Raw genomic sequence first — 20,303 nt, 5'->3', positions numbered from 1 at the left:
AGAACACCCTAAGGGTTAACTTGCAGGTTGAGTTGGTGGTGAGGAAGGCAAATGCAATGTTAGCATTCATTTCAAGAGGTCTGGAATACAAGAGCAGGGATGTGATGCTGAGGCTTTATAAGGCACTGGTGAGGCCTCACCTTGAGTATTGTGAACAGTTTTGGGCTCCTCATCAAAGAAAAATGTGCTGAAATTGGAGAGGGTTCAGAGGAGGTTCACAAGGATGATTCTGGGAATGTAAGGGTTATCATACAAGGAACGTTTGATGGCTCTGGGTCTGTACTCACTGGAATTTAGAAGGATGAGAGGGGAATCTCATTGAAACCTTTCAAATGTTGAAAGGCCTAGACAGAGTAGATGTGAAAAGGATGTTTCCCATGAAGGGGGAAGGGTTCTAGGACAAGAGGGCACAGCCTCAGGTTAGAGGGGTGTCCATTTAAAACAGAGATGTGGAGAAATTTCTTTAGCCAGAGGGTGGTGAATTTGTGGAATTTATTACCACAGGCAGTTGTGGAGGCTGGGTCATTGGGTGTATTTAAGGCAGAGCTTGATAGGTTCTTGACTGGACACAGATCAAAGGTTACAGGGAGAAGGCTGGGGAGTGGAGCTGAGGAGGGGGAAAATGATCAGCCATGATTGAATGCCAGAGCAGACTCGATGGACCAAATGGCCTAATTCTGCTCCTATGTCTTACAGTCTTATAGTCTAATGTCCTGGCTAACTGAGAACCTGTCAACTTCCACTTTAAATATCCCCAGTGACTTGGTCTCTACAGCCAACTGTGGCAATGAATTCCACAGATCCACCTCTCTCTGGCTAAAGAAATTCCTCTCATCACTGTGTCAGTGGACATCCCTCTTTTCTGAGGCTATGTCCTCTGGTCCTAGACTCCCCCACTATATCCTCTCCACATCCACTCTATCTAGGCCTTTTAACATTTGATAGATTTCAATAAGATCCCCCTCATTCTTCTAAACTCGCACAAGTACAGACCCAGAGCCATCAAACACTCCACATGCCCTATCACTTTCATTCTTGGAATCATTCTCATGAATCTCTTCTGGACTCTGTCCAATGCCAGCACATCCTTTCTTAGATAAGGGGCCGAAAACTGCTCACAATATTCTAAGTGCGATCTGACCAATGACTTATAAAGCCTCAGCATCACATCCTTGTAATCTAGACGTCTTGCAATGAAAGCTAACATTGCATATGCTTTCCTCACCACTGACTCAACCTTAAAGTTAACCCTCATCTGTATAAAAGTCTGTTCAGAAACATAGAAACATAGAAAACCTACAGCACAATACAGGCCCTTCGGCCCACAAAGCTGTGCCGAACATGTCCCTACCTGAGAAATTACCTAGGCTTACCCATACCCTCTATTTTACTAAGCTCCATGTACCTATCCAGAAGCGTCTTAAAAGACCCTATCGTATCCACCTCCACCACCGTCGCCAGCAACCCATTCCATGCACTCACCACTCTCTGCCTAAAACATTTACCCCTGACACCTCCTCTGTACCTACTTCCAAGCACCTTAAAACTCTGCCCTCTCATGCTAGCCATTTCAGCCCTGGGAAAAAAACCTCTGACTATCCACACGATCAATGCCTCTCATTATCTTGTACACCTCTATCAGGTCACCTCTCATCCTCCGTCGCTCCAAGGAGAAAAGGCCGAGTTCACTCAACCTATTCTCATAAGGCATGCTCCCCAATCCAGGCAACATCCTTGAAAATCTCCTCTGCACCCTTTCTATGGTTTCCACATCCTTCCTGTAGTGAGGCGACCAGAACTGAGCACAGTACTCCAAGTGGGGTCTGACCAGGGTCCTATACAGCTGCAACATTACCTCTCAGCTCTTAAATTCAATCCCACAATTGATGAAGGCCAATGCATAGTGTGCTTTCTTAACCACAGCGTCAACCTGCACAGCAGCTTTGAGTGTTCCTGCAATGTTACCGCTCTGCTACCAAACCAGGTGCTAATTCAAGGTCATTTGTTAATTTTCAATCTAAGACTGCATAAATTTGAGTTGCAATGGGGCAAGAATTATGCCAGACCTGATTTCTATTTGCCCCACCATCAACTACAATATCTTAATTTAGGACAGCAGGGAAAAATCGAAACACAAGTAATTCAGAAGCACTGTTTATGGTTAAAATTGAAGAGCCAGGTTCTGTTTACACATTGGATTGGGTAATAGTTAATAGTTAATAGTTAGCTCATCGTTAATAGTTAGTGAGCAGTAAGTGGCACGTGGTTTGTTGACTCATTTGGCTTGTCTCCACAACGCAGTCTCTATCAGAATGATGTTGTAAGACATGCAGCCGCAAAATACCTACTATCACCAGTGCAAGTAAGAAGAGAAATGTGAGTGGTATGGTTTCCTTACACCAACATTTTTAACTATTGTATTTTATCTTCATTGTTTTGATCATTATTTAATAATTAGCAAGTTTAAGTTAATTTCAGACTATTGGCTTGTGCTGTGTATGACCAGTACTGTGTTGGACTCAAGACAGGCAATGTGATAGAGTACAATCAAATAACACAGTCTAAAGAACGCTACACGCTTTCCATCCGTGCTGGGTTGACGTTGAGCTAGCAGCTTTGCCTCGTGAAAAATAGACAAATGGTAAAGAAACGGCAGGGTTGCTGCCCAATGCGCCAGACAGCGCGGAGAGAAACACCAACAACATTCAAATAAACCGTCATTATTTTTATGCTCTTTTCTTGAATGTGGGGAGCATGGTTCCTATGGTGGGACAGTCTAGGACCAGAGGGCACGGACTCTGAATAGAGAAACATCCATTTAGAACAGAGAGAACGAGGAATTTCTTTGCCAGAGAGTGGTGAATCTGTGGAATTCATTGTCACAGGTGGTTGTGGTGTCCAAGTCATTGGGTATATTTAAAGCGGAGGTTGATAGGTTCTTGATTAGTAAGGACGTCAAAGTTTATGGGGAGAAGGCAGGAGAATGGAATTGAGAGGGATAATAAATTAGCCATGATGGAATAGCAGAATTGACTCAATGGGCCAAATGCACTTATCTCATATGGTCTAATATTCTGATACATTAAAAGGGTTCTCAGGACAATTAATTAAATGATCAGAAACAATGAGACACCTGCTTAGTGACTGTAGGTCATCACTGGTATTAACTAATATGATCATTAGAGCTACTCATTGGTAGCGCTGTGGGGTGCTCACCCACCGATGGTGTATCATCTGGTCATCACCCCACCGCTCGGAACTGGAACTTGACTTACTGCATATGGGGGTGACTGGGTTGTGCTTTGATTCGTGTGTTGTCTGACTCAGATTGCCATCAGATCAGAGTTCGATGCTTTGATGATTTGTGGGTCCGATGTAATAAGATTCAAGATTCATGATTTTTGTCTTATTTAGAGACATGCATGGAGTAAGCCCTTCCAGCTCCTCAATTCTTGCTGCCCCAGCAACCCCTGACAACCCTAATTTAACCCGAACCTCATCACGGGACAATTTACAATATCCTACCCAATACGTCTTCGGAGTGTGGGAGGAAAGCAGAGGACTCAGGGAAAACCCACACATTCCATGGGGATGACATATAAACTCTGTACAGGCAACTCCGGAATTCAACTCCACACTCTGATGCCCCAAAATGCAAGAGCATCGTGCTAACCACTACACCACTGTGGTGTCCCAAAGAGGGTTTAATGTCATTTCCAGTACTCAAACGTAAAGGAAAACATTGATGTTACTTAGGAACCAATGCAATACAAAAAAAAATAAGATAAAGAATGCAATAATAATTTTAAAAAATATATATAAAAACATAATACAGCTTAAATACATAGATTGATTGTATGTCCATAAAGTGACACTAGGCACAGGAGTGTCTGTACGTAAGGTGACTGACAAGAAATGATAAAGTAGTGGTGGTTGGGGGTTGTGGACAGTCGGTTAGTGGGTGGAGGTGTTGATCAGCCTTACTGCTTGGGGAAGTAACTATTTTTGAGTCTGGTGGTCCTCATGTAGCTGCATCCCTGATGACAGTGGGACAAATAGCCCATAAGCAGAATGGAAGGCATCCGTCATGATGTTACTGGCCCTTTTCCAGCACCTTTCTGCATTTTCTGTTCTTGGTGGCAGCTGGGGCTGGCACTGGTGATGTGTTGGGCAGTTTTATGTGTATTCCAGCTATGGAATGGTGAATTACCTAATATTTATCCTTCACTAACTTTAATTTGAGCAGCATGGCAGTGTAGCAGTTAGCTCATCACGTTACAGTGCCAGTGGTCACTGATCAGGCATCAATTCCTGCTGCTGTCTGTAAGGTGAACATGTAATGTGCATGTTCTTCCCATAACCATGTGGGATTCCTCCTGGTACTCCGATTTCCTCCCATATTTTACACACATATGGTTAGGGTTAGTCAGTTGTCAGGGTGTTATTTTGTTACCAACATAGCAACACTTGTGGTCTGCCCAGCACAATCCTCACTGATTTAATTTGATGCATACAAAATGCATTTCACTCTATGTTTCTGTGTACTGTACATGTGACAAATAAAGTTAATCTTTTAGGAGGTATGTTGCTGGCTTCTACATTTTAATCATCTATATCATGGATAGCATTTTAAAATGTGTGGTACAAGCATGCACATTTCACGAGGAAGTCCTTGCACTATTTATTTTTGGTCGGCAACTCATGCTTCAATATAATGACTTTTGTTTTATTTAGTTAAGTATAGGTGCATAGTTGTGTTAGAAGGCTAGGATCAACCAGTGAGCTGGCTGGTTTGATGGATGAACAAAGGACTGTGGATGAGAGCTGGGTTTAAATAGGCTGCCGGTGATGAGTTGGAAACGAGAGGAAGCTGACTCCTGTTAGCTGGGTGGAGACTGGGAGGTGCTGGAAAGTGTAGGTCTGAAAAGCTTTGAAGACCCAAAGAATATGATTGATTTCATCCTTAATACTCAGCAGCAGTGCAGAAGCACTAGGTCATACAAACCAATCCATTCCATCGGTGAAGGAAGACTGCCCTTTCGACATTACTAGCTTGGCCCATGACTGTCTCCAGATTCATGAACACGGTCGAGTGTCAGCAGCACCCCTCCAACACCCCCACCCCCACCCCAGTTGGGTCTGGTAAGCTATTCAGTTCAGGAGACAGTTAGAGAAGAACAATAAATGACCAGCAGGTTCCACATCTGTGAATACTTCACTAGGTTAAAAATTGAAATAAGGTTCAAGATAGTTTAATGTAATTTCCAGTACACTACTGTAAAGGAGAACAAAATAATTGTTACTCTGGATCTGATGCAGCACAAAAAAACACACAATAAGATAAAGAACAATAATAATAAAAAACACAATAGGTATAAATACATAACATAGCTTATATACCTGGATTGATTGTATGTCAATAAAGCTAATATTCATCTACAATCTAGCATACCATGTTGCAGGTAATTCTGAGGTCATCAAGATAAGAGAAAAAGAAAATGAGATTTTTAATCTTTCTGCTATGTGGTGGGTTCGTGGCCACCAGCGTATCACAGAAGCATGGATTCAATTTTCTCCCGGAACATAGGAAAAAGCTGCATCAGAATTTCAATTTGCCTTCACATTCTAATGCTGAAGTTCGACCCACACAATGGCAAAGAGCAGAATCAATCCCTGATCTACAGAGGATCTACCTGTTAGCGGAAAAGAACAGTGAATTTGGTTTCAATGTCTACAGGAAAATAGCCAATCTGTATGAAGATAATGTATTTTTCTCACCTAATACCATCTCTACAACATTTGCCATGCTTTCTCTTGGTGCCAAAGGAGTAACACGTAACAACATACTCCAAGGCCTCAACATCGGGGACTTTGCCAGTACTGGCAACCAGTACCAACTGCACAGATTGTTCCAGTGGCTTCACAGCAACATCACCAACCAAAAGGATTTGCTCATCTCTCAGGGAAACTCCCTGTTTATACAGAACAACCTTGAACTGAAAGAAACTTTCATCAAAGACCTTTCTCATTTTTATAATGCTGATGTTACACCAGTAAACTTTCAAGACACAGTCAATACCAAAGATATTATTAACCAATATATTCGCAACAGAACAGATGGAAAAATCAACATGTTATTAGAGTCTGTGGATGCTGAAGCCAGACTTATGTTTATTAATTACATCTTATTCAAAGGTAAGATTTTTTTCCCCAATATTTTTGATTATGGATATGAAATTATTTCAAAGTATTAGTAATCATAAATCAATCACATTACAGTGGATTCCTGTTAATTGGGCAATCAGTTAATCAGGGCAGCTGCTTATTTGGGACAACTCTTAATGAACAAAATATAATCGAGGAGATAGCTGGGATTCCCTTCATTTGTTTGCAATGCTATGCTGCTTAATTGGGACAGGAAACTGTTACCAAACAGTTTCTAACTAGAGTCAGTCATGTGTACTAGTGTGGCTGTTAGACACTACACCGTGCTTAGAGCAAACAGTTTTTAAATAGTGTCATTTGCATGTGTTTGTGTTCAAAAAGCAGTGATCTTTATCACTGATAGTTGGTTGAGAAATGTGCAGTAGAACTATTCACAACTACTTTGCTCACTGTAGTTTCAAGCAGTCAGGTTTGGAGTTGCCAAAAACAGCTGAGAGTGAAAATGAAACAATTTCACTACTTCAACAAGATAGGCACTATGAAAAATTTAAAGGTATCAAATCATCTTAAATGTTACAATGAAAATGAAGATTTGGAAGATGCAATTATTGAAGTCATTGTATGAAGACAGTCCATTATTTGTATCTACACTGATTTTGTTCATTTACAGTCAATCACAAGAACACAGCAGCATACCTTTGGTAACTATTAGGAACTAGTACATAGTTTTATACTGTAGTAGTATTTACAGTGTTCCAATTTGTTCTGTATTTCATTTAAAAATATAACTTGTTTCTGAATTAAACAGTAGTTTCCCTTTTTTATACTTTAAAAAATATTTTTGTGAAATTAATTGGGGCAGCAACTTATTTTGGCCAAAATATACAGATCCCAATGTGACCAATTAATCTGAATCCACTGTACTTGATTTTTGAATTGAAAATCCTAATTGAAGTTTCAGAGTGAAGTCAGCACAATAGTTAAAAAAAAAATCAAAATTGCAATATATTTGTTGGTAACAAGGAAGTGATTCTAAACCTGTCATTAAATGCACAGAGAAAGAAAGAATGAAAGAACTATAAAGATTCAAAAATTCAACCCCCCCCCCGACTTGTAAATTGCTTACATTGGACAAACATATCAAGTCAAGCTCAAGTTTATTATCATTCAATTCTACACATGTATACTGCCAAACAAAATAATGTTTCTCTGGACCAAGGTACATAACAGAACGTATAACTGACACAGAACATTTAAGTAATATTACCGCAAATAAAGTAATAAATGATAAGATGCATTGACAACACAAGTTAAAAGAGAAACAGTGTAACATTACTGCTGCTTCACACATAGTGAGACCTGGATGGTGACAGGGAATTTTGTAGGCTCACGGCCTCAGTGAAGAACCTGCTTCCCATCATAACACTTCCTGTCCTAATGCTACGGTACCTCTGGCCTAATGGTGGGGGTCGATGAGATTGTTGGATGGATGGGAGGGATCATTGATTCTGCGTACACAGTGCTCTTGATAAATATCTCTGTTGGTTGGAAGAGAGAACCCTATAATCCTCTCAGCTGTCCTCACAAACTTTTTCACTGTTTTGCAATGAGATGCCTTGTAATTCCTATACCAGACAGTAATGTAACTGGTCAGGACACTCGATGGTGCTCCTGTAAAAACTGGTTAGAATGTGTGGGTGAGTGGAAGCCTCACTCACCTCAATCTCCACTGGAAGTGGAGATGCTGCTGTGCTTTCTTGTCTAAAGAGGTGGTGTTGAGGGACCAGGTGAGATTGTCTGTTATGAGCACTTCTAGAAACTTGGGGCTCCTAACTCTCTCCACAGAGGAGCTGTTTATGTGCAGTGAGGAATGGTCAACCTGCTCCTTCCCAAAGTCCACAGTCATCTCATTCCTTTAGACTCACGTTGGGCTCGCACCATTCTACTATCTGCTCTATCTCCTCTATCTTCATATATGAAACCAGCGGTCAATTTATTCATCAGAAAGGAGCATAGATTCACCAGCATCATGGAACTGCGCAACACAAACAGCTCAGGAGACAGGCCCTTTAGCCAATCAATCTGCATGAGCTGTCAAGCACCAGTGTGCTCATCCTACAGCTGACGGGCACAAGGTGAAGACTTACAGCACTGGGGATCAGAATTGAACCTGGCTTACTGGAGAAGCAGATCATCAGCTGAAGTTCAAGTTTAATTGTTATTCAACCGTACATGAATACTCATGGAAATAGGCATCCGTTAGTCTCAGAGACCATGGATTTGCACCTTGGAAGGTTTCCAGGGCGCAGGCCTGGGCAAGGTTGTATGGAAGACCAGCAGTTGCCCATGCTGCAAGTCTCCCCTCTCCAAGCCCCCGATGTTGTCCAGGGGAAGGGCATTAGGACCCATACAGCTTGGCACCGGTGTTGTCACAGAGCAATGTGTGGTTAAGTGCCTTGCTCAAGGACGCACACACTGCCTCAGCCAAGGATCGAACTAGCAACCTTCAGTTCACTAGACGAACGGCTTAACCACTTGGCCACGTGCCAACACTCATGAATAAAGGCAAAGGAAACAGCATTCCTCCAGGGCAAGGTGCTAAACACAGCAGCAACAGTCAGACACACCATGGGCACATATAGCATATATGAGATAGCGGTAAAATACAGTCACACAAAAAATATATATAGTCCAAGTCCCTGAGTCCAGGAGTGGAACGTAGATACAGCACAGTACAGGCCCTTCAGCCCACAACGTTGTGCTGACCCTTAAGCCCGGCCTCCCATATAACCCCCCCACCTTAAATTCCTCCATATACCTGTCTAGTAGTCTCTTAAACTTCACTAGTGCATCTGCCCCCACCACTGACTCAGGCAGTGCATTCCACGCACCAACCACTCTCTGAGTAAAAAACCTTCTTCTAATATCCCCCTTGAACTTCCCACCCCTTACCTTAAAGCCATGTCCTCTTGTAGTGAGCAGTGGTGCCCTGGGGAAGAGGCGCTGGCTATCCACTCTATCTATTCCTCTTATTATCTTGTGCACCTCTATCATGTCTCCTCTCATCCTCCTCCTCTCCAAAGAGTAAAGCCCTAGCTCCCTTAATCTCTGATCATAATGCATACTCTCTAAACCAGGCAGTATCCTGGTAAATCTCCTCTGTACCCTTTCCAGTGCTTCCACATCCTTCCTATAGTGAGGTGACCAGAACCGGACACAGTACTCCAAGTGTGGCCTAACCAGAGTTTTATAGAGCTGCATCATTACATCATGACTCTTAAACTCTATCCCTCGACTTATGAAAGCTAACACCCCATAAGCTTTCTTAACCACCCTATCCACGTGTGAGGCAACTTTCAGGGATCTGTGGACATGTACCCCGAGATCCCTCTGCTCCTCCACACTACCAAGTATCCTGCCATTTACTTTGTACTCTGCCTTGGAGTTTGTCCTTCCAAAGTGTACCACCTCACACTTCTCCAGGATGAACTCCATCTGCCACTTCTCGGCCCACTTCTGCATCCTATCAATGTCTCTCTGCAATCTTTGACAATCCTCTACACTATCTACAACACCACCAACTTTTGTGTCGTCTGCAAACTTGCCAACCCACCCTTCTACCCCCACATCCAGGTCGTTAATAAAAATCACGAAAAGTAGAGGTCCCAGAACGGATCCTTGTGGGACACCACTAGTCACAATCCTCTAATCTGAATGTACTCCCTCCACCACAACCCTCTGCCTTCTGCAGGCAAGCCAATTCTGAATCCACCTGGCCAAACTTCCCTGGATCCCATGCCTTCTGACTTTCTGAATAAGCCTACCGTGTGGAACCTTGTCAAAGTTGCAGTGGTCTGGAGTCGAGCACAACACAGCTTGTCTTCTGCCAAGCAATCACTGGAGGGAAGCACCAATGCCACCAGCATAGATGCCATGCCACACTGGCTCCAGCACTGTGGTGGAGCCTACCGATTCTGATCTAGTTGCACTAGGAGGATCACTGGCATAGTGGAGGTCAAATGACTCACTGCAGTCTTGCTGAATGAGACGATGTTAATGAGAAATATCAAATGCCTTGCAGTTATTTCGTCAGTTGAAACATATAGAACTTTTGGCCTTGTTAGCAAGGTGTGGCTTTAGATGTCAGATGATATATGTCTTTATTAAGAGGAATGTTGTATTCAGGGCTATGGACATTGAGTCGGCTAGATTCACGATGTCATCTAATTGGGCGACATGGTGGCGTAGCTGTTACTACTAAGCTATTACAGCTTGCAGCATCGGAGTTCAGAGTTCCATTCCAACTCTGTCTGTAAGGAGTTTGCATGTCCCTCCCCATGAACTGCGTGGGTTTTCTCTGGGTTCTTCGGGTTCCTCCCACAGTCCAAAGATGTACCTGTTAATATGTCATTGTGAAAAGAAGTAAACGTAAAGAGAGAAAACTTGCTCTATATTATCTACATAAATGGGTGGCAAGTTAGCAAAGTGGTTAATGTAACGCTGTTACAGCACCAGTGATCTGGGTTCAATTCTCACTACTGTCTGTAAGGAGTTTGACGTTCTCTCCATGATTGCATGGGCTTCTCCAGGTGCTCCAGTTTCCTCCTACTTCCAAAGACATACCGGTTAATCATTTAATTGGTCTCATGGGTATGTTGGGCTGCAAGGACCAGTCACTCTGCTGCATCTTTAGATAAATAAAAAAGAAAAAAAGAAAGAAAGCCAAGAAAATGAAAATGTCTTGCCATTTATTCTCATGTGTGTATGTGCTGACAAAATGACACAGCGGATTTTGTTTCTCTATAATATGACATAATGACTGAATGTGTACTTACGGAGTAATGACTAATGCCTTTTTTGGTTTCTTCAGGGAAGTGGAAGGCTCCATTTGATCCAAACTTGACAGTAAATGGAACATTCTATGTGAACGCGTACACTCGAGTTAAAGTTCCCATGATGTACAAAGAAGGTCCATTTTTGTTAACGTATGACAAGAACCATTCGTGCACAGTCCTGAAGCTTCCATACAAGGGAAGTGCAAGCATGCTGGTGGTGATGCCAACAGGTGCAGGCTATCAGCTTCTGGAAGATGAACTATCAACTCAACTGATTGACCAGTGGATGGAGGCCTTGAGAAGCAAGTACGATTTCCAACTTGATAATTAAACAATCATCTACCTTACTAATTACCAGATCAGTAATTTCTTGCATCCAAGCCTGCATAGAGATTCAATAAAACCTTAGGATCATAGATGTCTGTGCACAGCTCATTGACTTTCTCTTTCCATTTCTTACTGTTGTTATTCTTTTATTATATTTACTATTATTTTTAGTGCTTTTATTTTAATTTCTTGTGACTGTGTTCATAATTATATGTGCTAAGCGTGCTTTGTGCTGTGTGGTGTTAGTACTGTGGCTTGCACCTTGTGATGTTTTGTTTAGCTGTATTCATAAGTATGGTGGGTCTTTAAGGTTGTCATAGCCAGGGGTGTAGTGGGGATAAGCTCCCATTACCTATTAAATGCTTCCAATGGCGTGCACTTCAAATAGCCTCTAACAACCAAGTCCAGTTCCTGGCCTTCATGTGTAGCCTAGCTACTAGCCCAGGTGGAACTCTTTCTACTGACAGGAGAAGGGGCAAAACCAGGTTACTGGCACGTTAAAATTAGTCACTTCAGGCAGATAGGGCTCATCAGCCGAGGTTGGCAGCTCATCTAGGAGAAGGAAAACTCTGATCTCAAACCTCGGCTGCTTTGAAGCTGTACCCATTCATTAGGAAGGCTTTGGGAGTAAAAGCCGAGGAAAAATCCAGAACTGGAGTACAGTCCTACGTTGAGTTCAACACTAAATGGCAACTCTTGTGATGCCGCTGGTGCAAACTGTATCAGCCTCTGCTGTGCCTTTGGATTCACCACCTGTGTGGTGGGGGGAGCCTGCTTCATGGGCAACAGTGTGTTCTCCAAATCATACTGCCCTGGCCTGTGAATCACGCAGACAGCCAGGGTACGATATTCACCGTCAATCCCAAACAACAGCGGACCTCCGTGAGTATGGTCGAATGACAATTAAACAAACTTGAAATACTGCCTGAATTGCTGAGCTCTTCCAACATTGTCTGTTTATAACCCACCTCCCAACACCTCATCCTTGCCATGGTCCTGCAAACTATGACTCCTCAGGAGCTCATCCACTTTGTGGCACATAGCTCATCCCTTGAACCGGTCCGTTGAAAATAAATCTGGATGAGAGTGAAGAGATCTGACCTGTAGGGTAACGGCTGGGACCAGGAGTCAGGAGGTGAGATTAACCTAAAGCCCATTTATGCCTGACATAGGCAAGATGTGCTGAATCAGTATCATTAACCTCTTGAACTCTGATGTATGGCAGCTCTATAAAACACAGGCTTGACCACAGCTAAAACACTGGAAGCAATTCTCATCCAAGGGAAGTTAAAGTTTTGAAGAAACCTGGTAGGATTGTCTTTGGGGTGAGGGACTTTAGTTACACGGTAGACAGGGGAAGCTGTGGTTGTACTTCATTTATTGGGAACACTGAGAGGTGATTCAACTGATATTTTACGAAGTGAGCCAGGAGAGATTGCTCCCAGTAATGGTGGAATTGAGAAGCAGTTGATGTAAATTTGAAGAGATTGAGAAGAGGGTCATAGGTTCTGTGAGGAGAAACACTATCTTGCAATATTTGTAGGGAGTTCCAGCTCAATATTGGAAAAATAAGTTTCTCCCACTAATACTCATATTGATTTTATAGTTAAAATAGTAATTGTGCATTGTTGAAACTCTGATTAAAATTCAAAGTAAATTTATTATCAAAGTACATAAGTGTGACCATTTATATCCCTGAAATTCATTTTCTTGTGGGAAATCACAGTAAATACAAAAAATACAATAGAATTAATAAAAGAACACCCTAAACCAATGTGCAAATAATAATAATATAATCATAATGAATACTTCATTGATCCTGGTGGGAAATTCTTTCATTACAGCAGCAACATTTAAAAACACACTTAGCAGTGTGCAGACTTAACAAATAACAAAGTACAGATTAATAATATACACAGTAATAATGTACCAAAGTGCAATAATGTGCAATAATAATGTACAAAATAACGAAACAGAGACTATTGTATGATGATGTGTGTTCTCCTGTTGCACAGAGATGAACTGTTTATTGTACTTGGTAGGAACATTTTTCTGTAACAATCCTTGTGACAATGGAGCTGAGTGACTCTGTTCATAAGGGTGCTCCGCTATTTGTTCAGTAGGTCATGAAGAGGATGTGCCTGATTGTCCATAACGGATAACAGTTTGTTTAGTGACCTCCTCTCCACCACTATCTCAAAAGGGTCCAGGTTCTAGCCAAGGACGGATCCAACTTTTGATGAGTTTATTGGTCATTCTGTATGACCAGCACCGATGCTGCTCCCCCACATAAAGCTGTAAAGAAGACTGCACTTGCTACAACAGACTGGTAAAAGATCTCCAACATCCTGCTGCACACATTGAAGCATCTCAGCTTCCTTATAAAATAGAGTCTGCTCATCCCCTTCTTGTAAACAGCCCTGTTGTTGGTTTTCCAGTCAAGTCTGTTGTCGAGGTGAACACCCAAGTATTTGTACTTCTCCACCACGGCAACTTCTTCTCCCAGAATGTATCCAGGACTCGTCACAGTCCTCTTCTTCCTAAAATCAATCACCATCTCCCTGGTTTTGGCCACATTCAGGAGCAGGTGGTTCCTCCCACACCACTCCACAAACTTGTCCACCAGTCCGCTGTCTCCGACTCCTCTGATACACCAAACCACCGCATAGTGATCAGAGAACTTCTGCAAGTGGCAAGACTCAGAGTTGTATTGAAAGTCTGAGGTGTACAGCGTGAACAGAGACAGGACAGAAACCATGTAAATAAATTAATAAGATTAAATAAATAAATGGATGAATGAATGAATGAATGAATGAATAGATGAATATACAAACAAACAAGCCAGCAAGCAATAAATCAGAATCAGATTTAAAATCTCCGGAATATATTGTGAAATTTGTTGTTATGTGGCAGCAGTACATTGCAATACATAATAATAAAAATAGTGAATTACAGTAATGAGATCCTCCCTCATGTGTCTAAACTCCAGTGAGTACAGGCTCAGAGACATCAAGCACTCCTCATGCATTAACCTTCTCATCCACAGAATCAATCTCATGAACCTCCTCTGGACCACCCAACTTTGAAATTCCTTTCTTAGATATAGGACTCACAATACTCCAAAAGTCATCTGACCAGTGCTTTATATCCTTGTTTTTATATTCAAGTCCTCTGAAACATTGCATTTGCCTTCCTTACATCTGACTCATTCTGCAAGCTAACCATCAGGAAATCCTACACGAGGAACTCCAAGTCCCTTTGCACCTCTGATTTCTGAATTGGCTCCCTGTTTAGAAAATAACCTACACCTTTATTCCTTCTACCAAGGTGCATAACTATGCACTATCTTACACTGTATTCCATCTGCCACCCCTTTGACCATTCTCCCAATCTGTTCCAAGTCCTTCTGCAGATTCCCTGCTTCCTCAACATCTTCTTCGTATCATCCACAAACTTGGCCACAAAGCCATCAATTCCATCATCAAAATCATTGACGTATAACATGAAAAGTAGCAGACCCAACATTAACCCCTGCAGAACACCAGTCATCACTCACAGCCAACCAGTAAAGGGAGCCCTTTATTCCCACTCCTTCATTTTCATGACTATTACAATGCTACAGATCGCTTATCAACTACCAGTCGTTAAAGAGGGTGCACTAGAGGATCAGGCCAGTTCAGCCATTCCTTTAGATCTTGGCTGAATGTGTATTTCATTTTAATTTCCCATAATCTTCAGATTCCCCATTTCCTCAGCATCCAAAATTTTATCAATTTCAACCTCAAACATTTACTTATTTTATTTTATTTAGAGATATTGTCATGAACAGACCCTTCCATCTCAACAAGCCTCACCACCCAGCAACCCACCTTCTTAACCCTAGCCTAATCACAGGACAATTTACAATGACCAATCAGCCTACTAACTGGTATGTCTCTGGACTGTGGGAGGAAACCAGAGCACCCGGAGGAAACCCATGATGTCACAGGGAGGACACACAAACCTTCTTATAGCCAGCCACTCGGAACTCTGTTGCCCCGAGATGCAATAGCGTTGCACTAACTGCTACACTACTGTAGTGCTCTAATTATGCTCAATGACTGAGCATTCACAACATGTGGAGCTAGTGAGATGAATTCACTGTCAGAGTTAAGTATTTCTTTACTCAATTCCAAGAATTTATCCTAATACCAGACACTCTGGTTTGAAGTGCTCCAACCATGCCTCAATGATTCCTTTCATTGTAGCTTAATTTTAATTTAAGTTAGCTTTGCTAGTTGCAGACTAGCCTGTCAGAATCAGCTGAATAAGCATACAGTATATAATATGAAAGGAAATGTGATAGCAGGCCAACACTACTGCTTAACTTACCACAGCTGAACAAAACAGTCTGTGGAGAACAGCAAGCAAAAAGTTGAGGTATTATATATTGTCCATTCAGAAATCCCATGGCTGTGTGGAAGAAGCTGTTCCTGAATTGTTGAGTGTGTGCCTTCAGGCTCCTGTACCTCCTACATGATGGTGGCAATGAGAAGAGGGCATGCCCTGGGTGACGTAGGTCCCTTCATGATAGATGCCACCTTTCTGAGACATCAATCCTTGAAGATGTCCTCAGTGCTTGGAAGGCTAGTTCCCATGACAGAACTCGTTGAGTTTACAACTTTCTGCAGCTTTTTCTGATCTTGTGCAGTGGCTCCTTCATACCAGACAGTGATACAACTGGTTCGAATGTTCTCCCTGAGGAAATTTGCGAGAGTCTTTGGTGACATACCAAATCGCTCCAAACTCCAAACAAAATACAGCTGCCGCCGTGTCTTTGTAACTGTAGTGATATGCTGGGCCCACAATAGAACATCAGAGATATTGACGCCCAGGAACTTGAAATTGCTCACTCTTTCCACTTCTAATCCCTCTTCGAGGACTGGCGTGTGATTGGAGTGTGATGGGTTGAATTGTTTAATTCTGTACCTTTGTTTTATGGTCTCAAAAGTGGCAACACAGTAGAAGGCTGGAGGGTAAAGTGAGAGAGATGTACAACTTTATAAGAGGCATAGATAAAGCCAAAGAATCTTTTTCCAATGGCAGAGCTATGAAGAGTATAAGGACATGAGATGACAAAAAAGAGATTGAAAGGGGATTTAGAGTCATAGAACACTACAGCACAGAAACAGGCCCTTTGGCCCATTTAGTCTGTGCTGAACTATTAATTTGATAGTCCAATCGACCTGCATCCAGATCATAGCCTTCCATATCCCTCCCATTCATCCACCTATCCAAATTTCTCTTAAATGTTGAAATCAAGCTCACATCCACCACTTGTGCTGACAGCTTATTATACACTCTCACCATTCTCTGAATGAAGAAGCTCCCCCTCATTTCACCTTTCACCCTTAACCCATCACCTCTAGTTGTAGTCTCGTTCGCCCTCAGTAGAAAAAAGCCTGTTGGCATTTATCCTATCTATACCCTTCATAATTTTATATATCTCTATCAGCATGGCATTGTCAAAGGAAGGTCATGCCTTATGAGCCTGACTGAAATTTTTAAGGATGTGACTAAACACATTGATGATGGTAGAGCAGTAGATGTAGTGTATATGGATTTTAGCAAGGTATTTGACAAGGTACTCCATGCTAGGTTTATTGAGAAAGTAGGGAGGCATGGGATCCAAGGGGACCTTGCTTTGTGGATCCAGAACTGGCTTGCCCATAGAAGGCAAAGAGTGGTTGTAGACGGGTCGTATTTTGTATGGAGGTCGGTCACCAGTGGTGTGCCTCAGGGATCTGTTCTGGGACCCGTACTCTTCGTGATTTTTATAAATGACCTGCATGAGGAAGTGGAGGGATGGGTTAGTAAATATGCTGATGACACAAAGGTTGGGGGTGTTGTGGATAGTGTGGAGGGCTGTCAGAGGTTACAGTGGGACATTGATAGGATGCAAAACTAGGCTGAGAAGTGGCAGATGGAGTTCAACCCAGATAAGTGTGAGGTGACTCATTTTGGTAGATCAAATATGATGGCAGAATACAGTATTAATTGTAAGACTCTTGGCAGTGTGGAAGATCAGAGGGATCTTGGGGTCCGAGTCCATAGGACACTCAAAGCTGCTGTGCAGTTTGACTCTGTGGTTAAGAAGGCATACAGTGCATTGGCCTTCTTCAATCATGGGATTGAGTTTAGGAGCCAAGAGGTAATGTTGCAGCTATATAGGACCCTGGTCAGACCCCACTTGGAGTACTGTGCTCAGTTCTGGTCGCCTCACTACAGGAAGGATGTGGAAACCATAGAAAGGGTGCAGAGGAGATTTACAAGGATATTGCCTGGATTGGGGAGCATGCCTTATGAGAATAGGTTGAGTGAACTCGGCCTTTTTTCCTTGGAGTGATGGAGGATGAGAGGTGATCTGATAGAGGTGTATAAGATGTTGAGAGGTATTGATCATGTGTAGTCAGAGGTTTTTTCCCAGGACTGAAATGGCTGGCACGAGAGGACACAGTTTTAAGGTGCTTGGAAGTAGGTACAGAGGAAATGTCAGGGGAAGTTTTTTACGCAAAGAGTGGTGAGTGCGTGGAATGGGCTGCCAGCAACAGTGGTGGAGGAGGATACGATAGGGTCTTTTAAGAGACTCCTGGATAGGTACATGGAGCTCTGAAAAATAGAGGGCCATGGGTAACCCTAGGTAATTTCTGAGTTAATGACATATTCAGCACAGCTTTGTGGGCCGAAGAGCCTGTATAATGCTGTAGGTTTTCTATGTTTCTATGTTTCTAAATCTCTTTTTAATCTTCTACATTCTAAGCAATAAAGTCCTAACCTATTCTATCTTTCCTTATAACTCAGGTCCTCAATTCCCAGCAACATCCTAGTAAATTTTCTCTGCACTCTTATAATCTTATTTACACCTTTCCTGTAGGTAGTAAAGTTTCCCCTCTAACATTTGCAGGGAATTTTTTTTCACAAAGACAGTAGCTGATACACAGAACATGCTGCCAGAGGAGCTGATGGAGTCAGAATAATCACTGTGTATTAAGGAAGAGAGCATAGCACAGAAGATACAGATATCTTGCAGGTGAACAGGACTGGAATATGGAAAGGTTGGATAGAGTGGACATGGAGTGGATGTTTCCAAAGCTGGGGAAGTCTGGGACCAGAAAGCACAGCCTCATGATAGAAGGACGTCCGTTTAGGACAGAATTACAGAGGAATTTCTTTAGTCAGAGAGTGGTGAATATGTGGAATTTATTACCATGGACAGCTGTGGAGGCTAAATCATTTGGTATACTTAAAACAGATCAGTAAGGGCATCAATAGTTACAGGGAGAAGGGGTGAGAACATATCAGCATAACTGATTGCAGAGCAGACTCAATCAGCTGAATGATATAGATGGACAAGACAAAACAAGATTGTTTAATGTCATTTTCAGTACATCAGTGTAAAGGAGTACTAAATAATTGTTACTCCGGATCCAATGCAGCTCAAAAAACAATGAGAGCAAGAAAACGGTAAGAAAAAGCACAATAAGTAGAAATACATAAGATAGCTTATATACATAGACTGTGTGTCTACAAAGTGATGCTTGGTACAGAAGTGTTTGTACATAAGATGACTGACAGGAAATGATAAAGTAGTGGTGGTTGAGGTTATGGAGGGATGGGTTGATGGGTAGAGGTTTTAATCAGCCTTACTGGTTGGGGAAAGTAACTGTTTTTGAGTCTGATGGTCCTGGTGTGGATGCTACATAGCCTCCTCCCTGATGGGAGTGGGACAAACAGTCCATGAGCAGGGTGGATGTCAAAGGTTATAAGGAGAAGGCAGGAGAATAAATCAGCCCTGATTGAATGTGGAACAGACTAGATGGGCTAAATGTTTAAAGGTCTCGTTGTATAAATGGACAAAACAAACTAACATAGACATAACAGGAGAAAATCTGCAGATGCTGGAAATCCGAGTAACACACACAAAGTGCTGGAGGAACTCAGCAGGTTAGGCAACATCTATGGAAAAAATTACAGTCGATGTTACGGGCCAAAATCCTTCATCAGAGAGCCACAATGCTGTATAACTCCATGGATCTAAACTGTTCATCTATTCTTCCCCAATGTCTTCTTATAAAATAGTTTAGCATTGTATATTACTTAGCATTACACTTGAACTGTATTAAATAATAATCTTGATTTTCCTCAAATTGCCATCATGATTTCTGTCCAACATTTCCTAGGCACATTGACCTCTATTTTCCAAAGTTTAAATTGGAAAAGTTATACAAGATGGAAAGGAAGTTAAGGCAGTTGGGAATGATCACGCCTTTCTCAAATTCTGCTGACCTATCTGGAATCTCCTCATCACATCTGCTGAAGATTTCTGAGGTATTGCTTATTCAAGGAACAATCTCTTAAGGCAGCATGAGGAGGAAACGGAATCTGATTAACTGTGGATTTTTTTTGCTCATCTTTCCAGGTCATTCACAAAGCAGTGATTAATGTGGACGAGAAAGGAACAGAAGCCGCAGCCGTCACTGGGGTTCTTGCAGTTCCTTATTCACTGCCACTTGTCATAAAAATAGACCACCCTTTTATCTTTATGATTCACGAAGATATAACAAAAACTCTACTCTTTATAGGAAGGGTGAAAGATCCCACTAAACTGTAAGGGATCTTTTGTTTAAAAAATAATCATTTACATTTTAATTTGTTCTGATGCTCAACTAATACCATAATTACCATTGTCACAAGTTTTACATCCATCAATTATTTATTTGACATTGACACGTAATCATATGCATCTTAACTGAGCAGAAGTATACTTTAAAAAACCCTGCAATTACAAGTGATCCTGTAATTTATTTTTTGTGTTTACTCAAAGAACACGGTAGCGTCGTAGTTAATGCAACACCTCAGGGCATCGGAGTTCACTGTTCAATTCTAACACTGTCTGTACATTCCTTCACATGGAATGTGTGGGTTTCCTCTGGGTGA

At 42.0% G+C, this 20,303-nt stretch overlaps 2 protein-coding genes across 4 annotated transcripts in view; one reads left to right on the top strand and one right to left on the bottom strand.

The window, feature by feature from the left end:
* The first annotated feature begins 2,240 nt into the window (after window positions 1–2,240).
* Window positions 2,241–20,237, top strand: serpina10b (serpin peptidase inhibitor, clade A (alpha-1 antiproteinase, antitrypsin), member 10b). 3 transcript variants are annotated; one of them, XM_063043423.1, is made up of 5 exons: window positions 2,241–2,376; window positions 5,463–6,195; window positions 11,036–11,306; window positions 19,547–19,694; window positions 19,786–20,237. In XM_063043423.1, exons 2-5 carry the CDS (start codon window positions 5,499–5,501, stop codon window positions 19,975–19,977), a joined length of 1,308 nt encoding a protein of 435 aa, XP_062899493.1. In that variant the 5' UTR covers window positions 2,241–2,376; window positions 5,463–5,498; the 3' UTR covers window positions 19,978–20,237. The 3 variants fall into 3 exon arrangements, with proteins under 3 accessions (XP_062899493.1, XP_062899503.1, XP_062899509.1); XM_063043433.1 differs by having other exon boundaries at window positions 2,279–2,383; XM_063043439.1 differs by having other exon boundaries at window positions 2,289–2,376; window positions 5,448–6,195.
* Window positions 11,315–20,303, bottom strand: part of ppp4r4 (protein phosphatase 4, regulatory subunit 4) — a 287,977-nt gene continuing 278,988 nt past the window's right edge. Inside the window, exon 24 of the mRNA XM_063043403.1 lies at window positions 11,315–16,335. Coding sequence (XP_062899473.1) covers window positions 16,311–16,335 — 25 coding nt within the window. The 3' untranslated portion in view covers window positions 11,315–16,310. The remainder of the gene's footprint in view (window positions 16,336–20,303) is intronic.

This window comes from Mobula hypostoma, chromosome 1, assembly GCF_963921235.1.
Source record: "Mobula hypostoma chromosome 1, sMobHyp1.1, whole genome shotgun sequence".
Taxonomy (NCBI): domain Eukaryota; kingdom Metazoa; phylum Chordata; class Chondrichthyes; order Myliobatiformes; family Myliobatidae; genus Mobula; species Mobula hypostoma.
This window is presented reverse-complemented; position numbering and strand designations above follow the sequence as displayed.